This window comes from Geotrypetes seraphini, chromosome 4, assembly GCF_902459505.1.
Source record: "Geotrypetes seraphini chromosome 4, aGeoSer1.1, whole genome shotgun sequence".
Lineage (NCBI taxonomy): Eukaryota > Metazoa > Chordata > Amphibia > Gymnophiona > Dermophiidae > Geotrypetes > Geotrypetes seraphini.
In genome coordinates, this window is record NC_047087.1 from 274410839 (window position 1) to 274434529 (window position 23691).

Here is a 23691-nt window from a genome sequence, read left to right on the forward strand (position 1 = left end):
GTATTATGGGCAATAAAGGATTTACCTAATTCCAAGGCACCTGGATTAGATGGCTTTGGTAACAGATTCACTACTTATCTGGCCCCTCTCTTGTTGAGAATCTATAATGATTTTGATGAGACTACTGTTCTTCCTCATTCGTGGAGATTAGCTGCTATCACCCTGATACCTAAACCTGGCAAGAATCCCCAACACTATAGTTCTTATCAACCCATCTCTTTACTGTCAACTGACTATAAAATCTACACAAAAATCTTGGCAGCTCGCCTCCAAATGTATTTGGAAGCGGTAGTGCTTCCGGACCAGTCTGGATTTGTCCAAGGTAGGAAGGTATCAGATAACATCCGCAGAGCCCTACATATCATTGATACTGCCTAGTCACAACATATTCTGGCTATATTGCTTTCTCTGGATGCGGAGAAGGCATTTGACCGGGTGTCTTGGCCTTTCATGATGGCGGTTTTACGTCGGGTGGATATTAAGGGGCCTTATTTGCATTGGATTCAAGCATTATATCGCCAACCATTATCTTTATTGAAAATTAATGGTCAATATTTGGAAGTATTTGAACTTCCTCAGGGAACTCGACAGGGCTGTACACTATCGCCCTTGCTATCTGCATATAGTGGAGCCCTTGGTGTGTCTCATTCAGGAGTCTACTGGGGGTTTCCTTGCCTTCTGGGGAAAAACGCATCTTGCTATTCACCGATGATATCCTATTGTCGTTCAGTGACCCCGCAAAGTCTCTGACTGCAGTATCGGACATTTTGGAAGCCTCAAGCTTCAAAATTAAAATGTCCAAATCAGTCATTCTTAATCTCACCCTTAACAATTCGTAGGTGTTAATGCTCTGCCTTCACCATCCATTTTTGTGGGCAGATAAATCACTTCGCTACTTGGGAGTAAACCTAACGAATTCTATTGCTGCTCTATATAAATTTAATTTCCCGCTTAAATTACAGGAACTTATGTCTGACCTTGATCGTTGGGAGGGTTTATAGTACTTCATGGCTCAGTCGCATTAATGCGGTTAAAATAGTAATACTACCAAAATTATTGTATTTATTTCTATCCTTTGCCGTTTCTTTTTCCTTTTGCATATGTATGGAAGCATAAGCCTCCTCAGGTCAATAGAGCATTACTATGCCAAATTAGACACCGGGGTGGTATGGGGGTTCCTCACTTTGCCACATATCATTTAGCAGGCCAGGTTTAAATTTTGGCTACTTGAATGGCAAGATCCCCTGCGTTTTGGGTTCATCTTGAACAACACTATATCCCTACAATACTGTTATGGGCACAACCGTGGCTGCCCTTAAATACATTGCGTCAACTTCTATCTGAACTTCCTATTTTAATGCAGGGGCCTTTACAAACATGGATTGCTTTACATTCCCGCCTCTTCCCAGAGCATAAATATTTTCATCTTTCCCCTATATCATTTCACCCCGACTTCTCCCCTAACCAAACTTACATGACCTTTTTACAATGGGCTAAGCAATCTTTGCACACTTTGGGACAGGTGCGGAAGGATGGGAGAATGGTTTCATTTCAAGAAATGGAAGAGGAATATGGCCTCTTAGAACGAGACCTCTTTCACTATCACCAACTGCGAGCTTTCCTATTACCCTCTGGTAGAGAGGAATTATTGCTAGGTGAGACATATTTTGAACAAGCTTTACATAAGGTCTGGGATATGGGGGGATTGGGTAATATAGGTAGATTTATGGATGTACTAATTAGTATAACATAAATCAGTCACGTGTTTCTTAGTTTTCTAGGGGAAACCATAAACTCCTTAACCAAGGTTCGTTATCTTGCCAGTTTATACTAAGAATAGAGACCAAGGCTATATGAAGAATTTTATTAGAAATATAAAAATATAATTTACAAGCCAGCAGTAAATAATAACTAATTATTATTCACAATGTCTCTGTACATACATATATCTCATTACATAATTATTACACAACACTTGCTAGATAAATGAGTAAAACTAATTCTTACACACTAAATAATTCCTTATAATAATTCATGATTAGCAGCAACTCTAAAAATAGCTTATCATCAAGAGTAACTTTACAACTCCTTATCCTATACAACAATGGAATACTTTTATCTAGCCCCAGTTGATAAGATAGATAATTTCCTTATCTCACCATCCGATTAGGTCTTAGCCCGGGAGACGGAAGTCATCTTCTCCTCAGCATGAAAGATATGAATTTCCTTGGTACAGGAACAAGAGTCCGTCAGCCACTGGAATAGCTGTAAATTAGGTTGGCAGCAAAGGTTTCTTTATGTGATGGAATCCAGATCTGTATAAAAGTCCGGTTCCTCTCTCTCAGGGAGAGAGTCACAATAGGTAACTTTTCAGGTCTTAATTATTATAGAAGATGTGCAGAGAAACCTATGATACGATGTAAGCTCCCTTACATCCTAGCATAGACTAATCAATAATTAGGCACCTTCTACTTGGTTCTCGTCAGATGACCTCTCAGGACCAATCCAGAAACAGAACTTAGATGAATAGTCTTTCTGTGTAAAGTCTCGCACAGGCTGTGTAACAGAGGTGCCTTCAGAGAGATAAGAACAGCATAGGAGCAATGCCTCCCCCAAGATTCACACAGGCTGAGCATGTAGGCATAGCTGGATGTCCTTGACTAGAATACAGTTCTGGTACATAACCAGAATGCATCAGGTATCATAAACAGCAAATATGTTTTCTTCTTTCTCTTCTTGCATGGTTCATGCTGGAATGATTTCTGGCAGACAATGGTTCAGGCTGTATGAGGCCTAACCTTCAGGTGTGAATAACGAAACACCCCTACAGTAAGCTCTTCAGAGCCGGGGGTTGGGAAAACTTTACACAAACCTTCTCATGAACACAGCAGAGCTAGGACCCAGGAGTATAAAGCCAGACCTGAGAACAAGCAGAATACCTATTATCCAGGTCACCACCAGGGGAGCCAAAGAGAGGAGCAGCTAGGTATTGACTCAGCTAGAACAGGGCTTGTCTTCCCCCTTGAAAAGCCAGCAGTGCTCAACAAGCTGTGAGAAAGGTTATGGAGGAAGCTTAGGGCTCTCCCTGAGGAGCTGCCTGGCTCAAGTGAGGGTAATGCCTGTCTGCCTATGGAAGTGGATAAAGCTGAAGCCACTTCAGAGTTACTAGCAACTGATGAGGAGATGCCCATGGAGTTGCAAGGGGAACTGCCTGCTGAGGATTTGTGTGGAGCCCCAGAACTTATGGAAGTTGGAGTAGCAACCAGCTCTAGCTGAGCAAAAAGACTGAGAGGTTTTTTTTCCTACTATAGTTGGCTGAGTTCTTTTTCTGCTCCCAGTCATATTCATGGACTTCCTACACTGTGCACTTTTCTAAAAAGCTGTGAGTGTTGTGAGAAGTTTGCATTCATCTGGGTGGGAATTTTGAAAAGCTGTTAGGGCTTTTTGCAAGCAAACTTGAAACACTCCTGTTTGCCCAGCCCTCCTACATTTTAGGCTTGAGGTTTTTTTTTGTGTTTGTGCTGAGGATGTTTGAGTGAGAAAGTATATTCTCCAGGACTTGAATGTTGGTTCTCTGAACTGTGCTTGTCCGAGCTCTGCTAGGAGCAGACTTGGGGAAAAGAAGCTTTTTTGATAAGCAGCTCTGTGAAGGACTGAATCACAGAAAGAACTGTTTGCATTAGGAATGAAAATCCTGGATTCTGCCCGTGTTTTCCTCTGGCTTTTTGTTTTGTGCATTTGCGTGTTACAGTGGATTTTGAGCCATTCTGACCTTTATGCTAATAAGTAAATTTTTCTTTTATTTTTGCCTTGAAACTTTGCTTTGATGGTTTTTGTATTGTCCCTTTAAACCCTGCAGGGTGACTCCTTTCTGAGTCACACGCTAATGTAATTTTGGACTATAGCCACTGGAGGCACTGCAGAATCCCGGCCTAAGGCTCTGGTGCTGGCTACAATGTCCACTGCAATGGTGTCGATGAAAGGCATGCTAGATATGCCACTGATGCTATTTGATGTCGATGTCCATCGGTACCGATAGGGATCGGCAATAGAGAAAAGTCCAATTCACTGGAAATCTGACTCCAGACCTAATATTTCTAAGAGAGAGGAATAAAACATTCTGGTAGTTTGTTAGGATTGTTTTTCCTTTCTTATTTGTGTATACAGTCCCAGAGTCAGGGCCAGCTGGAAAGGATGAGACCGTTAAGAGAAGAGAGGCTGAAAAATCATTGACATTGATGACAGGGGCAAAGGTTTTAAAGTTGTCTGAGGGCCCCTTAACACCGAACCTTATTAATTTTTTATATTTTATAATTGAAAAAATAGAAGTGGGAAGGCAACTCAAGGTCATCTTCATTCCATGGAAGATGAAAACTGATGATCTAGTGAGCTGGCATTGGGAAGGAAGGCACTTGCGCAGTTCGGGCACTCTCGAAGCTTTGCTAAAAGCTTAAAGTGGCAGCACACTTTACCACTGTCCATGCCGGGCTCCGTGGATGACATCACCCACATGCGAGAATATGCTGCCTGCTTGTCTAAGGATAAGTTGGAGTTGTGGAAGCTGGCGGGGAGGGGGGGGGGAGGAGAACACAGTTTAATACAGAATAATGGTTTAACCTTTAACACACTAAAACAGATGCAATGCTACAAAGACAAAGCTGCCTTTCTTATACTGCAGCTATTCCCTGACAAAGGAAAAGAATGGCAAGGAAGCACTGCTTTTCTTTTTTAACCATAGTCATGACCTCCTCCACTAGTTCAAAAATCACAGCTACTTACTGTAACAGGTGTTATCCAGGGACAGCAGGCAGATATTCTCACATGTGGGTGACATCATCCACGGAGCCCCGGTACAGACAGCTTTAAAAGTGAATCATCACTTTAAGAAAGTTCACAAACTTCCCGCCAGACGCAGGCTAGCAGCTCCTCGGTTATGTAAGCAAGCTAAGAAGCCAACCAGGGTACGTGGGTAGGTTGTGAGAATATCTGCCTGATGTTTCCAACTTTCAAGTTTATTAAGAATTTGTTATACCGTCTTATCATAAATTTCAAGGTGGCTGTACAATAAAATCAAGGGGAGAACAAATAATAGCCAAAAACAGCTGTAATAAAACAACAATCATGACAAGACAGACGAAACAAAAACAAACTGGTACAAGAATAAAGGGCGAACTACAATATAATTAAAGGAAAGAGAGGAGAGCAGGAAAATACATAAGAACAGGGTGACAACATGTCAGTCCAAGGGAAGTAAACTAAATAAAGTTTAAAAAAATCCTTAAAAGGACAGTTAAACTTGGAAAGCATCTTTAAAAAGAAATGTTTTAAGGGGAGATTTGAATTTCTCCATGGTTGTCGTCTCTCTTAAGGAGTTTGGACTGATGTTCCTGGATAAAACCTGTTAACGGTAAGTAACTGTGCTTTATCCCAGGACAAGCAGGCAGCATATTCTCATATGTGGGACTCCCTAGCTTACTAGAATGGGACGGAGGGATTGTTGACCTTTAAGAAAATAAATTTTGCAATACTGTTTGGCTAAGTGACCCTCTCATCTGGAACTGAATTGCAGACAGTAGTGAGATGTGAATGTATGAACTGAGGACCAAGTAGCAGCTTTACATATTGCTTCAATAGGAGTTGAGCTGCCATAGCTTGGATCTTGTGAGCTGTGATGCAACTTTCTGTTGGAGCCCAGCCTGAGCATAAGAGAAAACGATACAAACATCTCATCATATAGAGATAGTTTTCTTGGATACAGGACGTCCCAACTTATTAGGATCAACAGATATGAAAAGTTGAAGAGATGCTCTATGTGGCTGAGTTCTCTGTAAAAAGGAAGCCCAAGCTCATTGGAAACAAGAGGATGAAGAGCCTTTTCTCCAGAATGAGAATGAGTCTTAGGAAAAAACACTGGAAGTATGGTAGTTCGATTTAGATGAAGTCTGTGACTACTTCTGAAAGGAACTTCGGATGGGTGTGAAGCACAACTTTATTATCATGAAACACTGTGAATGGTGGATCCACCACCAGTGCTTGAAATTCACTCATTTCTTGAACAGAGGTAAGAGAGATGAGAAAAAAAAAAAACACTGTCCAAGTGGTGTATTTCAAATAAGCGGAGGACATTGGTTCAAAAGAAGCCTTCAGAACTCTAGAGAGAACAACCTTGAGATCCCAAACTACTGGAGGTAGTTTGACCTTAAAAAGGTCTGTTAATGAAATTGGACACAACAGGATGAGCAGTTCGATGTTTACCATCAGCTGGGCTGTGAAAAGCATTGATAGCACTGAGATGAACTCGAATCGAAGTGATCTTGAGGCTTAAATTGGATAAATATAGAAGAAATCCAATACTGTTTTCTTTTCTTTGGACTTGCCGACCGGGAACAGAGGGAAGGTAGGCGTGGGAGCACACTCCGTCCCCCCCCCCCCCCCAGACGTTCCACCGCTGAGCCAGTTGGAAGGCTCATCTGCAACGCTCTTAATTTAAAGTTCTGGGTTTATTTTTTCTTTTCTTCAGACCTGCCAACTAGGAACAGAGGGAAGGTAGGCGTGGGATTGCACTCTGCCGCCCCCCCCCCCCAAGACGTTCCACCGCTGAGCCAGTTGGAAGGCTCAGCGGTAACGCTCTTAATTTAAAGTTCTGGGGGGGAGGGAGGGGGTTCTTTTCTTTGGACCTGCCGACCGGGAACAGAGGGAAGGTAGGCGTGGAAGCGCACTCCGCCCCCCCCCACCGACGTTCCATCACTGAGCCAATAAAAGGCTCAGTGCCTAATGGCACGCACTCCTGGTCCTGCTTTGACCAGACACCCCCCCTCCCCTTCCCAGGTCTGTCCTCCGTTCAGCCCCCTCCCCTTATGGAGCCAGTTTCTCTTACCCGCGAGCCCTCCCCAAGCAGCAGCAGTGGTTGGCTAGCAGAGGCAGTGCTATAAACAGGCTGCTTGCAGCCTGCCCCATCAGGGTCTTTCCTCAGCTGTATTACTTCCGATGCATCATAGGTTCTGGCAGGGAAGGCCACAAGCAACCTGTTCACAGCACTGCCTCTGCTGCTTTGGGAGGGACGGCAAATAAAAGATACCAACTCAACACAGTGAGGAGAGTCGATCAGAGACCAGACCTGCACAGGGAAGGGAGAGCAGTTGCCAGGTCAGGAGCAGGATGGCAGGGAGATGCCACAGGGGTGGCGGTCAGAGTGAAAGAAGGCAGAATCGCAGAAGGGAGAGGGTAAATAGATTGTGGACTGCAATTGGGGATGGGGAGAGAAGGGAATATGGATGATGGACCAAAAGTTGTGGAAGAGGAAGGGACATGGATGCTGAACCTACAGGGGAGAAGGGAGCGCCTTTGCGAGCGCCTTTGCAAAGGGACTAAGAAACGACCAAAGCTATCCTCTACAGTCCACCTAACCAGCTCTCACGAAACTACACTCCAACACTAGCCAAACACAGCACCACAGAACATCCACTCCATCACCAGAAATCGAATATCAACAAACAAAAGAAAGATATGAAGGCCCCGGTGCTGAAATGCGTCAAGAAAAATCAATGCTTACTTTGAGACCGGTACTGGTCCGATGCTAGAAGAGGTATGATGTGTAGCTGTTGTCTTATAACATGAAAAAGCGATATATTCTCTTCGAAGCATCCGAAGAGGAACGATGCTCATTGGATTGTCAATAAAGAATTGGACCGGTGATAAGATCGATGTCGCTCCAGAGAAACCAGTTGCGGTACCATAGGTAAGCAGTCACATGCAGCTCCCAAGTTGCTTCAGAACAGCGCATTGAGCTGTATCCAGAAGGAAAGCACCGGTACTGCTGGCTTATCTGCCGGAACTGTGGCTTGCCCCGAAGAGGGTGAGCTTAATAAGGATGCACACCTCGAGGTTGAGGCAAGCCGGAAGGCGGGCATCATTGCTTGGTTGGCATCAAGAGACTCTATACAAAATGACCTGCGATGCAGATTGGAAAGCTGGCAACCTGTGAACTGGCTTACCAGAAGAAGCAATGTCTCCCAATGCTGGTGTCGATGTTTTCGATGATGAAAGTTTCTGATCAATGCCCATGCAAGTCCCGAACAATCTTTCCTGTTGAAATTTCTTGAATATTTCTGCAGGGTAGTACACTGGGTACTAGTTTCACCCAGTGGACTGGACAAAAGGATCTGAAGCACCAAGTGCCGGGAAGAGAGGTTGGCCTTGGGCACCTACATTTTTTTTAAAGCCCATTAGTGGCCTGAAAAGAAATGATCAAAAAGACCACATCAGGCAAAGCAATGGCTGAGGAAAAAATGAAAGGCTCAGTAGCCAAAACCCCTGATAAAAAGTTGGAAGAAAATGTTGTTCTTCATTTTTTCTTTTAAAAAGAAATAAAGTTAAACAGAAAAAACTGCGTGAGCGGGAAGGCAAATGGCAAAAAACTGAACAATGTTCAGCGACACTAGCCTGCGTCGGGCGGGAAGGCACTCGCACATGCGTGGTGCAGGCAGTTCGCAAACTTTCTTAAAGTCTTAAAGTGGCAATGCACTTTTAAAGCTGTACGTACCGGGGCTCTGTGGATGCCGCCACCCATGTGAGAATATGCTGCCTGCTTGTCCTGGGATAAAACATTATTTTTTGTATAACACAAATAGCTTTAAACTTCCAAATTACAGTGCAGAACATTTGCACATGTAGTCTAAGCAGTAATGTCTTACAGAAATCATGTGCCATTGGTACCTAATGCTTATAATTAATTATGGCCACCAATACAGGCAGCCACTACATCATTAGCTCTATTGACCTTCTATATTTTCTAACTATAAATGACAATCCATGTTAATGCTACTCTGATATCAGCTGTTCCACTTTGCTGCATGTTGGTGCTTCTGTTTCCCATAGAATATACCACAGTACTGAACATTTCACAGTAAATTATAATGAACAAAGTGTAGACAGACTGCATATCAAGCTATCATGGATGAAGAAAATGAACTAAAATGTCAATCTCCCATGAAAAAATATTCAGAGCTGTAACCAAACAATAGTCAGTTCAAATTTGTTATAATTAGCTTACCCATTTTCAGTTTCTTTGCTGGTGTTCTATCATCTAAGCTGCTTTTACTTCTAGAAGGAATGGACTGAACAGCAGTATCTGTGTGAATTTCATCTGTCATTTGCTTCCTTCTGCCTCGTCTTGAAAGACTTACTGGAGAAGGATTTTTTTCATGAGCCATGCTGTGGCCTCTTCTACGATTTTCACTCTTATCAGCTTTGCCTCTGCCCATTTTATGTGCTGTCACTTCCATCTCCTTTAAACATTGTCTTCCACCTGCAGCAGATATGTTATCTTGTGCATTATAACTAAAATCATTTTTTTCCAGTTCAATCTTATTCTTTGAAAGGTTTGCTCTACGACCTGCTCTCGTAAGACCTTCACTTTCCAGTTGATTCTCTAGTTTTTGTTGTGAAGTCTCCTGATGTATTACACCAACAACTTCATTTGTTAATTTTCTCTTTAATGCTGCTCTTATATTTCTGGATGGTTCTTTTGTATGTATTAAAGTTTCCTGAACAACAGCACCAGCAAAAGCCTTTCTTCGAGTCCTTTGGCTAATAGGTTGAAAATCTGTCACTGTTTTAATAGGTGCTTTATTTTTATTTGATACAGGACTAGTTTTCTGCATAGCCTCATTTTCCTTGGTATGCAAGTCGTCATTTTTAGCAGCTGCCCTATATCGTCTTAATCTTGAATCAGCTTTTGGTACATTTTTTGATGGATTAGAATCAAGGATCAAAGCTGAAAAAGATGGTGAGCCTATAAATGGTGAGAACGGATCACTTATAGTTTGATTTCGTCCCGTAACAGCTTTTGTCTTATTTATTGATGAATCTGATTTAATTGTTTGTTCTCTGACAGCTCTCTTTGCTGTTCGTGTCACTTTAGACTTGGGCATTATACTTGTCTGATCTTCCAAAGATCCTCCTACATTCCTAGTTTCAACTATCAATTCTTTACTCTCTTCTTGACCACTTAAAATTGATTCAACTTCTTGAATTTGTTTTTTTGTTTCACATATCTTTCCAAATTGTTGAGAAGGATGTGCTTTTTGCTTTGCATTCCTAAGTGTTTTTGTTTCTGTAACAGTCTCATTGGAGCTTCCAGTAATCTTTTGCTTAGTTACTTTTTGTATATTCTTTGCTGTCTGCAATCGGGTTTGTTTTCTTTCTATAGTAAAATGTGTTGTTATAGAAACTTGTTTATTATTCTCTACAGTATTTTCTCTTCTGGATCTTTTAGCTGGCACTACAGATGGCTTCAACTCCAGAATACTTTTTCTTCCAGGTCTCCTACTGGTTGATGAAATTTCTTTTTCATCTTCTAGAGTCTCTTGGTTAGGTTTGATTGTTTGGACAGATGTCTTAAAATCAGTCAGCAGGGGATGCCACTGTACAGATTTTTTAACTTGGCCAGCCACTTTTTTCGTTTCAATAATGTGATCAATTTGTTTCAATAAAGAATTGTTTACAGTTAATATCTCAGAAGTCTGCAAATTCTTTTCTATTCTTGGAGATGATTTTTTTGTTTTTTTCTGAGAATCATGAAACACAGATTCTCCAGATTCTTGATCTCTTATAGATTGGGTCCCACTTCTTTTGATCCTTGTTGACCTTGCAGTTTCTTTTACTTTTAAGACATCTTTAAGTTTTGCCTGATTTGTAGTTTCAAAAACAGCATTGTCTTCTATACATTTTTTCCTCCTTCCTCTTTTTTTCTCTGTTACTGATGAGTAAGAGAAAACTTCTCTCTTTTGTATTTCATTTTCTACCTCTTTAATTTGTTTAGTAATTTCTGATGCTTTACCTTTTATCTTATACATAGGTTTTTCCTGTGCTGCCACTGAAGATCCTACAATTTTCACTTTTCGTAGTCTTCCCCGCTTTTTGGGTAAACTAGATATACTGATTTCTCCAGCAGATAAAGAAATATCTTCTTGCATAACCTGTACATTTTTGGCCTGAGCATTTTCAATAGAAAGTTCCTTAATGTCACTTTCATTCAGATTTTGGTTTAATTTCCTTGGCAACTTTATAGCTGGGTTAGTTTCCTCAACAAGTTTAATGTACATATCAGCAAAGTCCTTTTGTGCATCAATATTCTGTCTTTTTCTAATAGATCTTCCATTAACTTTTTCTTTGGGACTCTCTGTTTTGGTCAAGCTCCGAGACCTTTGTGAAGTATGAGAATTTTCTACTTCAGTGGTTTCCTTCAGTTCTTCTGTCATACCTTTATTTCCTTCAGTCTTAGAAACAGTTTCTTTTGATTCTGTAACAAATAAAATGTAGTTTAACTTATATTCATGAACCTAAATAAGAAATATACAACATGCAGACAGAAAACTATTAAGTGTTAAAAAGTCAAACAAAGTTAACATATTCAACACAGTATTTATGATGACAATAGTCAGTTATCATTTACATCAGTGTTCTTCAACTGCCGGTCTGCAGAAATTTCCTGCCGATCCATGCAGGGCCGGCAAGATCGATGTGCAAAAATTTTGTGCCGGTCCGTGCAAGGCTGGTGAGATCAGGGCTTCCTCCCCTCTGCTCTCAGTACTTGCCTGTAGCGTCACCGCAGTGCAGCAATTCACTTCAGCAGCCTTGGGGCTTTTGATGAATTGCGGGCCGCCTCTGATGATGCAACTTCCTCTTTCCTTAGAGGCAGGCACGACCCATCAAAAGCCCCAAGGCTGCTGAAGTGAATTGCTGCGCTGATGCTACCGCAGGCAAATACTGAGAGCTGCTCTTTTCGTGTGCATCCGTGTAAGCATTTTCTCTATATGTGTTTATATAAAAACACACTGCACTTGCTCTATTATGCATAGATGTGTGTGCAGACTCGCGTTACTTCAGATCTGTATTTTCCTATATTTCTTAATGGTGGTTGTGGTCGGGGGTATTTTCTGAGGAGCTGGGCTGAATTTGTGCTAATTTGGGGCCTGATGTGTTCCCCATTCTGTGGGTGAAAGCTTAGCCTACCCTATTATACAGCATTGGTTGACATCATAATTAAAGCAGCTATAGAAAAGAAAATGCTTCCAGTTTCCTCTCCTTGTCATGTCTGCTTTATTGGGATTATTTGAAAGATACAGACCTCTCATCAGAGCCCCATTTCCTTTCCTGCCCCATTGCAGATATCCAAGGAGAAGATGTACAAAAAACAGAAACTCAACAGCCTGTTATTTCTCAAAGAATGTTCTGTGCACATGGGGGGGAGGGGGAGGAGGTGTGTGGGCATTAAAGGATTAGGTACATTATTTTTTTATTTTTGGTAACAGTTTAGGGCAGAGTGTGATCACATTTACTTTTGACACAGAATAGTCTGTTATTGAGAAAGACATGAGGAAAGCCACTGCTTGCCCTGGATCGGTAGCATGGAATATTGCTACTCCTTGGGTTTTGGCCAGGTACCAGGGACCTGGATTGGCCACCGTGAGAACGGACTACTGGGCTTGATGAACCATTGGCCTGACCCAGTAAGGCTATTCTGAAGTTCTTATAGTTTTGGTTGATTAATCATGGGTTTTTCCAGAAGTAGAATATTGGTTGTACCTATTTTGTTAGGTTGCTGTACTCTTTCTCATGGACCTTTGTACTTTTTACTTCTGTAATTTGACTGTTGTTTTATTTTGTTCATAAAATCAATAAAAGATTTGAACTATATATCCTGCTAGAGCTGGTGTTAAACATAACTGGGGACTGCAAAGCCCAGGCAGTGCTTCTTTAGCTTCCAGCTGGCTTAGGTCTCTCTCTGACCAGGGGGCAATTGCCCTAGTTGCACTTTCCTAACACTGTTCCTGTCATGTGTGACTGCGGTATACTGCTAGCATGATATTTCTGTGTACCATTCTGTAATAATTTGGCTTATTCAGTTTTCTTGATGGTAGAGGGGACATGTGTGACGGGGAGGGGAGACAGGGGTTTTGTTCATCCTTGTCCTGTATTATTTGTATTTATAAAATGACAATTGTACAGAATAGTTTTTTTTTATACTTTCCACCTGGGCTCTTTAACTGAACCCGCCACCCGGTGGCGATTCCAGCAGTGTGTGCAACAGTCTTCACACGCTGCTTCGTGCCCTTCTACTGCCCTGATTTGCTCTGCCATGTCTCCGATGATGTCATCAGAGATACGGCAGAGCAAATAAGGGCAGTAGAAGGACCCGAAGCAGCGTGTGGAGACTGCTGCACACGCTGCTGGAATCACCAGCTTTGTAGTTGGGCCCGCAGGAAGGGAAAGTGGGGTAGAGGAAACACTAATGCTGCTGCACAGGGAACTGGTGTGGGGGGAGGGAAATGGAGGGGGGGGGGAATGCTGCTTTGGACAGACAGACAGACAGAGGGAGGAAGGGAGACAGAAAGAAAAGAAGAAAGACACAGGGGCAGGGAGATACACAGAAAGACAGACAGACAAAGGGGGCCAGGGACAGAAAGAAAGACAGCGGGAGTCGCGTCGGGGGGGGGGGTGCGGGATGTAGGAGAGGGAACTTTTCCAATGGGTGCAACTGGGCGGCTGTAGGGAACCTCTGATCAGGGGCAGAGCAAGGTAAGTGTATCATAGGGATAAGAAGGAGGAGGGGGGTGAAAAAGGAAGGGATGCCTACTGCTGGACAGGGGGAGAAGGAAAGAGGTGCTGATGGACAGGGGGGGTGACGAAAAAGGAACAGAGGCCTAATGTTGGACAGGGGGAGAAGGAAAGAGGTGCTGCTGGGCAGGGGGGAGGAAAAACAAAGGGAGAAGGGCTGCTGCTGCATAAGGAGAGCAGTGAAGGGGTGGTGGTGGACACAGTGGAGGTAAAAGGAAGGGAGAATGGACAGGGGGAGCAGGCAAGGGGTGGTGATGGACAGCCAAGGAAAAAGAAAGACAGAAAGAAAGCGGCTAAGGAGAGAGAGAGAGAGAAAGAAATAAAGACAGACATACACACACATATATTATAGCACCCGTTAATGTAACGGGCTATAAGACTAGTAAAGAAATAAAAGGAGCAGATCAGAATACCACCTTCATTCTTGCCTGCAGAAGGAAGAACTTTAGAGGGCAGCAGAAACCAGGGAGGAGAAGTTGAAAAGCTGAGATTGACATCTTCTGCAGAATGCTCGTGAGCAGGCATGGATAACCCTATGGTTCAGCGCTGCACTGGAATTTACAATAGGAATAGAAGGAAAGGGAATGGGACTTGTATACCACCTTTATGTGGCTACACATTCAAAGCAGTGGTAATGGAGGACTAAGTGACTTGACCAGGGTCACAAGGAGCAGCGCAGAGATTTGATCTCACAACCTCTGGGTGCAGATGCAGCAGTTCTACCACTAGGCCTCTCCTTTAAGAATATAAAGAAGGTCCTTATTTATCCATATTCAAATGGACAACTCTTCACTTTGCAATACTGAAATTATTTATATTTTCAAACTTGTCATTCTCTAAAAGTAGATTTTTAATTGCAATTTTAAAATTTTAAACTTTTAATGATGAAGTATCACAGAATATAATACATATTTATTCTACTTTGAATTTCATTCAGATTTGCTTGGTCCAAACAAAAAAAAAAAAAAAAATTAAAATCTGAATAATGCACTACTTGGGCGACATATCTATTTCTAAAATTCTTAAAATGCCAAAAGAGCATTGTAAATAATATCAATTACAGAGCTAAAGGTGGCATATTTGTACACCTGTTAATGAAAGAATTCTGGTAATACCAGCCGTTCAAAAAATGTGAGGGATGATCCATTTCAAATGTCATACAAGGTACATTAAGTAACAGATATTTGAAGTGTATTTCTAAATAATTTGCCTTCATCTCCCCTTCCCCCCAAAAAAAAACCCAACCCAACATTTCTAATGCAAAATTTTGATAATGTAACACAAAATGAGCCCAAACAGCTAAAAAGTTTGACAAGAATGAGCCTAATTTTATAATAAGAATCGTACTTTTTTTTAAAATCTAAAGATACTTCTTACTAACCTCAGATTTTCCTTACCTTCTCTTGTGTCAGAAGCGAAGATATATTTAACACGTTTCTTTTGTGATTTATTTCTTGTCTGGGGGAGAGTATATCCATCAACATCTTTGTTGGACAAAGAAATAATTTCTTGAATAGTGGTTATATTTTTGTCAGTCATTTTTTTAATGTCATTTTCTTTTACATTTTTGTTGTATTTTCTTTCCAACTTACAAGGCTGTGCTTCTTTAACCAGTTTAGTTTTCATCAGGAAAGCAGGAGCTTCTGTAGTTGCATTATTTTGCTTCTTTCTGGAAGATCTGGTTAAAATTTTACGATCAGAACTTTCTAACGAATTCAAATGCTGTGACTGCCGTGTTGAGATTACATTGTTTTTTACTTGGTCTGTTTTTTTCAACTCTTGTTCACTTTTTTTATTCCTGAAGCTTCTCAACTTCACTGCTGATGTTTTAATATATGCCTCCTTCACTTTGTTCTGTCCAAAAACACTTACTCTTGATTCTATAAATAGATGAAAACTAATTATCTTCATTCTAAAAACAGAGTACACATTCTTGTATTTACAACATATTTCAGAGTAATCTGCAATATTCTGAAATTAATAGAGTGCTATACTACTACTTAGTTCTATAGTACTACTAGGCATATCAAATTCTCTTCACAATAAAAGTCACCGAATAATCACTATCAAATAATAGATGGACTTTACTTGAATGAATTCCTCCTCATTTATTAATACTTCAAGTATTTCTTTAAACAACCATTCTGGTATATAGTTTAATAAGGGCGAAGGGATACCTCCAGTGCTTGCAGCTATTATGACGTTAGAACTAGTCTTGTCTGTATAGCCTTAATGCAAGCTATCACTGGTCCCTTTCAACTCCCCTTTCTTATTGGTTTTTTGTATATTTTTTATATTTCTCTTTTTTATTAATACCAGATATTTAATTTCATTAAAGTTTGTTTGTAGTCAGATTAATTAATATATTTTTTCTAACATAGTATCTTTAACAGACATTGTAAGAGAAAAACACGCTTTCAGTTTAACTCTTGTACTTAGCTTTGTTTTCCCAGCTGATTTTATGAGTGGCTGATATGATATGATCTTCTTGCTAAATTTGAAAGTAACTTTAGAGAGCTCGACAGAGCGTCCCCGTTTCACTCTGCATGGAGCTTCTTCAGTAGAATAGTGTCTGTTAGCTTAAACACCAGTACAATGTTCTGTATTGTCACGTTTACCAACTTTCTAGCTCGTAACAGAAATGCCGTATACATCAAAACATAGAAGAGAAAGTCCCTGATCAAAAGAGCTTACAATCTAGTCAAAACAGACAAACTGGACAAGAAGGTGCATCTATACACAGTACTCAGGTGGAATAGTCTCCTGGTAGAGGTGGTGGAGACAAAGCCTGTGTCTAAATTCTGCCCTGCTAAGCAACGAAACTGTATCTGAAATAATGAAAGATTAGGTTCATACTTGGATAATCTTCTTTCTGTTAATCTTCACAGGAGTCCCTTCTTTCTGTTAATCTTCATAGGAGTCCGTACGTTAAGTGAGGGTTGTAGAGAGCCCAGTTTTGTTGCTGCTCTTCCTCCCATCACTCTGGGATGAGCTCCACCCCTGTCAGTCAATACCAAATCTTCTAAGTTGTCCTAGAGTGCAAACATAAGAGAATGGTGCGAGGAAACTCCCTGAAACTACATAAATCTCTTATGAGTTAATTCCTCTTTATTTCTGACCCTATCAAGCAGGCGATAGAAACAAAACATCTGACGAAGCAGGCATATCTGAAACAGAAAGCAGGCTAGTATATATCTGACAGGGCAGGTGTCAAGACTATCATTCCTGTTTTCAAGAAAGAATAGCAAGGTAAGAACCAAACCTTTCCTTCTTGTTCAACAGGACTGGTAGTCTGGATCAGCGGGACATAATAGAGCAGTTCCCGGTTACTAGGGTAGGACAGATGAGCCTGCTGCCAGTACTGAGGACCACAAAGCCCCAAAAGCGGTGTCTAGCCCGGCTGCTACATTCACTCTGTAAAACTTACAGAAACGTGTGGAGATTGGACCAAGTGGCCGCTCTGCAAATCTCTTTAGTAAGAGTGCTCTAGACTCTGTCCAAGAGAACACGATGCTGAGAGTGAGTATGCCTTCGCCGCCACTGAAGACTACTTTCTGCTTCCAATATTGTCAGAAGATATGGCCATCCCAATCCACCTGAATATGGTCACTTTAGATGCCATCTCCCCCAACGTGTGCATTTGTAAGCACGAAGGTGTGATCAGATAGCCGGACCTTGTTGGTTATCTCCAAATAACAAATCAAAATTTTCAACACTCTATCTGCTTTCTTCACTCCCGTAGGTGTGAAGGCTGGGAGCAGTACCTTCTGGTCTACATGGAAACTGAACATGACCTTTGGTAGGAAGGAAGAGACCATTCAAATCGAGACACTAGCCTCCGAAATTCAAAGAAAAAGCACCCTGCAGGATAGAGCCTGAAGCACTGACACTCTTCTCGCTGACATCATAGCAACTATGAAAAATCCTCCTCCAAAGACTCATAAGGGTCCATCGCAAGGGCTCCCAGGACAAGATTAATGTTCCAAGACTGAAAGGACTGGCACACTGGAAAGTGAAGGCTCCCTTCAAAAATTCACATACATCTGGAATAGACGCTAATGAGCGAATACTAAAATGTGCTCTGAAGCATGAAAGTCCAGCAGTTTGTACCTTGAGAGAGCCAACCATCAGGCCTTTCTTCAGACTTTCCTGCAGAAAGTCCAGCACCACCAAAACTGCCTCCCTGCAGCCCATCCAAGGGCAGCCAAAGACCGCGCAAGGACAATTGGGCTTGTCTCTGCCCACCCAGCGACCGGTCTCCCTTCAGCCCATTGTGGGCCGCCGAAAATTTGTTTCCTCAACAGCTCTTCAAGGCAGAGGAAGGAGGAAGCTTCTGCCATCTTGTCCCTCCTTCCTCTGCCTGACGCCGCTTGAGCAGGAGTGATCGGCCCTGCCCCTGCTCTTTTTCTGAGCTCTGCCTCCCTGCAGCCCATCCGAGAGCTGCCGAAGTCTGTGAAAGATCGTGCAAGCACGATTGGGCTCCTCTCTGCCCAACTTGACACCCTCCTCCTCCTTGGATCATCGAGGTCCATTGCTGGCCTCCAGACTTCACAGTTCTCTCTCGTCTAATCCTCTCTTGTTTAACTCCTGACCCGGAAACTGCCTGATGCCAAATTATATTACTGTCTAAGCTCTTGTTTAGTGCTAAATTGTATTACTGCCAAAGGTCTCGCTTAGCGCTCACTTTTCCAAGCCCCTGTGCCCCACAGCACATTCTTGGGCTACACGCAAACCTTGGCTGTGCAATCTCTCCCTGTTAATATCTACTGTTCCAAGTTCTCTCCGTTTTAGGTTTCCTTGTGAAAACTGTCTAGCTGCTAAATTGCTTTCACCTCCAAAGCTCCACCTCTGATCAACCCCCTAAAAGAAAAGAAAAAAAAAAACACAAAAAAACCCTCTACTCCCTACTCTTGGCTCACTCACTCAGCCAGCTCAAATAAGTCCCTGGCTCCTTCCTAAGCTAACACTACCCCCCCCCCCACTCTGCTGTAGACTCTCACGCACCAACCAATCTAGTCCTGCCCCCCAGCCCCAAGGCTTCCCCTAACCCCGCCATGAATCCATCCTTCGGGTTCCTTCTCCTCCTACTCTGCTCACCTCTCTATACCTCCCTTTGTCTGAAACCTCCCTCTCCTAACCTACTCGACCCCGCAAACACCAGTAATATCTGCCCTGGCCTCAGAATCCCCACATTGATACGCACTAGAAGCCATCCTTTCAAGAAAACCCCCCGAAAAGTCAACCATGATTCTCTAAAGCCCTTGCCCCCTGCCAACTTTCCCAACGTTGCCTCTGACTCTCTCACCCCAGTCCCGACACTTTATTGCAATGCCAGATCAGCATGCAACAAGACCCAAATCTTGAAGGACCTTCTCGACGATTTTGACCCTGGTTTCTTGTGCATCACGGAATCATGGATCGCCAAAGATGACCTATTTACACAAAACGAACTCCTCCCCCACGGTTACCAAGGCCTCTTCTCTCCCAGATCTAACCGAAAAGGTGGACTGGCACTCCTCTATAAATCTTTCTTTGATGTCCAGCTCCTTGAGAAGGGCAGTCACGCCTCTCTAGAATATATGCTAGCCTCAGTTAACGATGAACTCCACCCTCACCCACTGGGTATCTTGTTACTATACCGCCCACCTACCCCTTGGAACAACTCCTCCGATCTCGTCTTCGAGGCCATAACAAACGCCTTCCTTAAATTTCAAAGACTTCTGATCGTTGGGGATATTAATCTCCACCTTGATGATACCATCAGCAAGGACACGATCGAATTTAACAATTTCCTTACCTCTCTAGGTTTTCCCCCACCTGCCTCTTCTCCAACCCATGAAAAGGGGCACACACTAGACTTCACCAGTTTCTTTGATCTTACCGCTTTCAAAACCTCAACCGACGACACTCGTTGGGAACAAGTCCCTTGGTCTGACCACTTTTTAGGGGCTACCTGTCTCCCCATTTTCATGTCATACCTTGAGCCCCCATCCCATTCCTCCCACTCCATAACCTTCCGCAAAAAAACTACGAGTGATCTATTTTGGACCAAATTCTTCAATCAACTCTCCTCCAATCCTAAGCCTACAGATTCAGAATCCAATTGGCGCAATGGACCTCCCTCTCCGAATCCACTTACCACTCCCTTGCTCCGCTATCCACTAAAACCATCTCCTACCCCCGAAAGGCCCCCTGGCACTTCCCAATCCACAGAGAACTGAAACAGAAATGTTGCGCTTTGGAGCGCAAATGGAAAAAATCTAATCCCTCTTCAGATAGACAGACCTGGAGGGTCAATATTAAGCTTTACAATTCAACACTAAAAGCCAGGGCGAATTTCTTCGGTCATAAGATTTCCAGATCCAACAACCAGAACAGTGCGTTGTTTAACATTTGGCGCTCCTTAACTACAAAAAAAGGACCCCACCTTGCTCCCCTCATCTCCGTCAGCTGACGCTCTAGCAAAATTCTTCAATGAAAAGGTTACCACCCTAAGATGCTCCTTCCCGCCTACAATCTCCTACAACTCCCTAGTTTCCACTGACCTCAACCCTACCCTACGTGTCTCCATCCCCATTCCAGATGACAGATCCTGGACTGTCTTTGAGCTTGTTTCCGAATCGCAAGTCTTCAAACTCTGCCTCAAACTAAAATCTTGCAAGTGTACCTTGAATTCTTTCCCCTCATACCTATTTGAGAAAATCCCTGCACAGGCCATCGCTTCCCTTACCAAACTTATAAATTCTGCCCCAACATCGGGCCTCTTCTCCTCTGAAATGGGACACATTGCTCTGACCCCTCTACTGAAAAAGACCGACCTTGATCCCTCCATACCATCCAATTACTGTCCAATAGCAAATATCCCTCTCCTAACCAAGATGTTAGAATCTATCATATCCACCCAACTCTCATCCTATTTAGAAAGATTCTCTATTCTCCTACCCCACCAATTCGGCTTCAGACCCAACTTCAGCACCGAATCCCTACTGGCCTCACTAATCTCTAAGGTTCAACAACTCCATTCTCGCAACAAATTCGCCGTCCTCCTACAATTCGATCTCTCTGCAGCTTTTGACGACGTCCATCATGATATTCTAATTTTCCAACTCTCCGAAATAGGCATAAGCTCCACAGTCCTAGATTGGTTCTCGAAATTCCTACGCTCCCGATCTTACACCGTTAACATAAACAGTACCTCATCCTCCCCCTGGAAGCTGATATATGGAGTCCCGCAAGGCTCACCCTTCTCTCCTATTCTTTTCAACATCTACATGTCCTCTCTGAAACTCCTCCATCTATCCCCCCTAGAAACTCTCTTTACCTATGCCGACGATATCCTTATCCTCCTCGAGACCGACTCAAACCTCACTAACCTCCAATCTGGGCCCACTCTGTGCAAATGAAACTGAATGAGTCCAAAACAAAATTACTTTGGCTCGGCCCAATATTAGACCATTTACCCACCTCCATCCCATTGCCTTCCGGCCCCACTCTTCAGCTCGAGTTTTCAAGTAAAGTTCTGGGCATCATCATAGATTCTTCTCTTTCCTTCAATTACCACCTCAACTTCTTGGTAAAAAAATGCTTTTTTAGCCTTTATATGCTGAGGAAAGTAAGATCCCGCTTTCATCAAAATCACTTTGCCGTCCTTGTACAATCCATCATCCTCTCCAGATTGGATTATTGCAACTCCATCTACTTAAGCCTAACTAAGAAAAACCTCCATAGACTTCAGCAGATTCAGAATGCCGCGGCTAAGCTTATTTTCGCAAAAAGCAAATTCGACCATGTCTCACCACTCCAGTCCAAGCTTCAATAGCTTCCTGTACCCTCCAGGATCCTCTTTAAATGTGCCTGCTTACCTTCAAGATCCTACACGGCATCCTTCCTCCCGTTATCCCACTCTTTTGGAATTCCTCAAACCCTAATTCCAACAGATCCTCCCAAAAATTAAAACTATCAAAAGGTATATCCCGTGCAGGAAATCTAGGAACATCCCTCCCCTTTAGAACCACAGAACTCTGGAACAACCTTACATCCCCGCTTAGAAATTCAAGCTCCCTCCAACTTTTCCGCAAACACCTGAAAACTTGGCTCTTTTCTAAAATGTAACACCTTCCCCCTCTCTGGTACCCTGGCCCCTCCATACCCTCTTAGTTCCTATCCTATAACCCTTCATTGGAGTCCCTTTCCATCCTAACTCTGTAAACCGTGCCGAGCTCTACGCTTGCGGAGATGGCGCAGTATACAAACCTAAGGTTTAGTTTGGTTTAGTTACCAGGTCCAAGCATTTTCGCTTCCACCAGTTCCAGAAACATTTCCAAGCTTTCGTTTAGGCCACTAACATGGACTGCTTTTTAAACCTCAGGAGCATGGCAATTACTTCAGGTGAATAGCCTTTACACCCAAAGGCTTTTCGCTCAAAAGCCATGCCATAAGAGAAAAGTGCTCTGGATCCTACAAGGCGATAGGACCCTGTGAGAGAAGATTCGGATGATAAAGAAGCCAGAGAGCCAGACTTATTAAGTTTGCATACCACGGCTGCTTTGGCCAAGTGGAACTACCAGCATCACTCAACCTGGGTGCATTCTGACCTGTTGAAATATTTTACCCATCATTAGCCACGGGGGAGAGGAACAGACAGGAGCTCATTAAGTTCGGCTAAGAGCAGCATCTAGCCCAGTGTGTCCATGCTCATACCTTTGGCCAAAGAAACAAGCCACCTTTTTTTGGATGTTGGGACCATGAGGTCAGATACCACCAGGCCTGATTATGCAGTCAAAGGCCCTCCAAGCCTTTGCATTGGATGTCCCTCATAATGCGCTCCCCAGTCAAATAGAATGGCATCCCCAGTCAAATAGACTGGCACCATGCCTTGCTTGAGCACAGCAGGGTGGGTCCAGGGTGTCCAATTATGACCACCTTGAAAGGAGCCACTCCTGAATAGGGCGTAAATGTGCATTTTCCCAGGGCACCACATCTATTGTGGCTACCATGAATCCCAGCAGTTGAAGATACAGCCAAGCTGTGGAGGCCAATAGGCTGCAAATCTCACGAATTTGACTCATGAGCTTCATTTTGCGTGCTTCCAGGAGGAAGACCGTTTCTGTGCCATCTTGAAATGAACTTCCAGGTACTGAGTCGGGATCAAGTGACTCTTCCTTATGTTGGCTACCCAACCCAACATCTGTAGGAGCTGGACCACTTGATCGCTGTCACTCCCTTGTCCCTCAAGGGTGCAATTATGAGTTGGTCATCCAGGTAAGAATGCACCTGAATTCCCGCCTTGTGGAGGTGTACTGCTGCCACATCCATCACCTTGGTAAAGGTTCGTGATGCTGTTACTAGGTCAAAGGGAAGAGCAAAGAATTGAAAATGCTTGCCCAGAATATGGAACCTCAAGAACTTTCTGTGAGCCAGAAAGATGGGAATATGCAAGTATGCCTCTATTAGATTTAGAGAAGCAAGGTATTCCCCCATTGTAACCAAGGCAATGAACTGACCACACCATTTCCAAGTGGAAGTGGGGATCTTTAGGGCTGCATTGACAGACTTTAGATTCAGAATCGGTCTCAAGACTTCTGAGTCTCATTTTGGGCACAATGAAATATATTGATTATTTGCCCAAACCCATTTTCCTTCTGGTACAGGCTCTATGGTTCTTAGAGCAATGAGCCTCTGAATCGTCACATGATCTGGGCCTCTTTTTCCTGCCAGAGAAGTGAGAAAAAGAATTATAGCTTGTACCCCCTCCTAAATGACTTCCAGCACCCACTGATCTGAAGAGTTCTGTGTCCAAGCCTGCCAGTACTCTGCCAGTTTGCCTACCACCCTCGGGGGAATAGCCGCTGTCCTGGCATCATTGCTATTTCTTGGAAGTCGCAGAGGAATGGGATCTGGAGCTTGGGGATGCTTGGTGCTCCCGAACCTTTGTCTCTGGCCCTGAAATATTCTCCGACTGTAGGATACTCCCGAATACTGACAAAACCACTGGGAACCATAAAAATTTCCACTGCCGGATCCCCCTTGCATTCCAGGGTCTGCTATCTAGTAGGGAATTTCGGCTTACAA

At 43.0% G+C, this 23691-nt stretch overlaps 1 protein-coding gene across 2 annotated transcripts in view; it reads right to left on the reverse strand.

The window, feature by feature from the left end:
• The window catches only part of LOC117359188 (proliferation marker protein Ki-67-like), a 244544-nt gene that overhangs the window by 5018 nt on the left and 215835 nt on the right, over positions 1–23691 (reverse strand). For both annotated transcript variants that reach the window (XM_033941515.1, XM_033941514.1), the window contains exons 15-16: positions 15018–15500; positions 9053–11302 (exon numbers count right to left, since the gene is read on the reverse strand). In XM_033941515.1, the coding sequence (XP_033797406.1) occupies positions 9053–11302; positions 15018–15500 (2733 nt within the window). The remainder of the gene's footprint in view (positions 1–9052; positions 11303–15017; positions 15501–23691) is intronic.